This window comes from Chinchilla lanigera, unplaced genomic scaffold (assembly GCF_000276665.1).
Source record: "Chinchilla lanigera isolate Chin_1 unplaced genomic scaffold, ChiLan1.0 scaffold00011, whole genome shotgun sequence".
In the NCBI taxonomy this organism is placed as follows: Eukaryota; Metazoa; Chordata; class Mammalia; order Rodentia; family Chinchillidae; genus Chinchilla; species Chinchilla lanigera.
Window position 1 is genome coordinate 19,475,659 of NW_004955412.1, and position 1,106 is coordinate 19,476,764.

The 1,106-nt window shown below is 51.9% G+C and overlaps 1 protein-coding gene across 2 annotated transcripts in view; it reads left to right on the forward strand.

The window, feature by feature from the left end:
* Cd3e (CD3e molecule, epsilon (CD3-TCR complex)) overlaps window positions 1-767 on the forward strand; it is an 11,760-nt gene extending 10,993 nt beyond the window's left edge. For both annotated transcript variants that reach the window (XM_013511255.1, XM_005378235.2), the window contains one exon: window positions 116-767. In XM_013511255.1, the coding sequence (XP_013366709.1) occupies window positions 116-172 (57 nt within the window). In that variant the 3' untranslated portion in view covers window positions 173-767. The remainder of the gene's footprint in view (window positions 1-115) is intronic.
* The last annotated feature ends 339 nt before the right edge of the window (window positions 768-1,106 follow it).

The following is a 1,106-nucleotide window of genomic DNA, read 5'->3' on the forward strand; positions in this document are numbered from 1 at the left end:
CTGGGATTACAGGCGTGCGCCACCACGCCCGGCTACCACTAGCTCTTCAACACCCTTTTTCCTTAGGCTCTTCTTCCTCTCACCCTGCTAATCACCCTCCCTGTCCTGCCCCTAGCCGATCCGGAAAGGCCAACGGGACCTGTATTCTGGCCTGAATCAGAGAGGAGTCTGACAGCACCAGAGGACAATGCCCAGGCCTGGCTCTCCTGGGGCATCCTGCTAGTCTTTGTTCCCTGGACAAGGCTTGGAGCCCACGAAGGAATTGTTCTTCAGCCTCACGGTGAATTCACATCCTCCAGCCATGTGCCATGCTCGCCTCTTCTCGTCATCCCTGCTGGTGTCTAGTTGGAGGCTACTGCTGCTTTGCTGTCCTTTGAAGCAGCACAGCTAGGCAGGCCCTAACACCCCGCCTGCCCTCCTGTCAGTGTATTTACTTCTATTATTCACTCTCTGCTGACTTTCTTCCCCCTGCATGGATGTTATTTCTGCCTTCAGTTCCCTCCTTGTCCTCTACATAAGCCCCGCCTTGTCCCTAACAACCCCATACAACTTTCTATTTTTTCCGGCTCTCTCTTGTGCCAACCTTCTGTGGGGATGGACTGGGTAAATGTTAGCAGAGGCCCTGACCCATTCGCAGATCCTGGTAGATCCCAGCCCCCTCCCTGCTCTTCGCTGTAGGCCACTGGATGGTCATTTGCATCTCAGTGAATGCGCCAGACTCTCTCCCACCAACAGAGAAAAGCAATAAAGTGTACTTGGCTGAAAGAGTTGCTGTCTCTTCCCTGGGAGGTTCTCAGAGGCCACCTATTTCCTAAGACAACTCAGGTTCTTCCCACCTTTAAAGGAAATCAGTGCTTGCAGTATGATCCCAAGGTGCAAGTACGGCCTGTTTTCCCAACCGGTGGGGACGTTACCTGAAGGTCTCCTTGGAGAGAGAAATAGGAAAGAGAGAGAGAGGAAATTTAACTAACTCTTCTTGCAAGAAAATATCAAAGAGTCAGGGAGTGACTGATAGGTCCCTGATGGAGCTGTCAGTTCGTAAAATTGGCGAGACAGAAGCAGAGCCCATGAAAGGCAGAAAGAGGTAACAAAGAGAGGGGTGACAA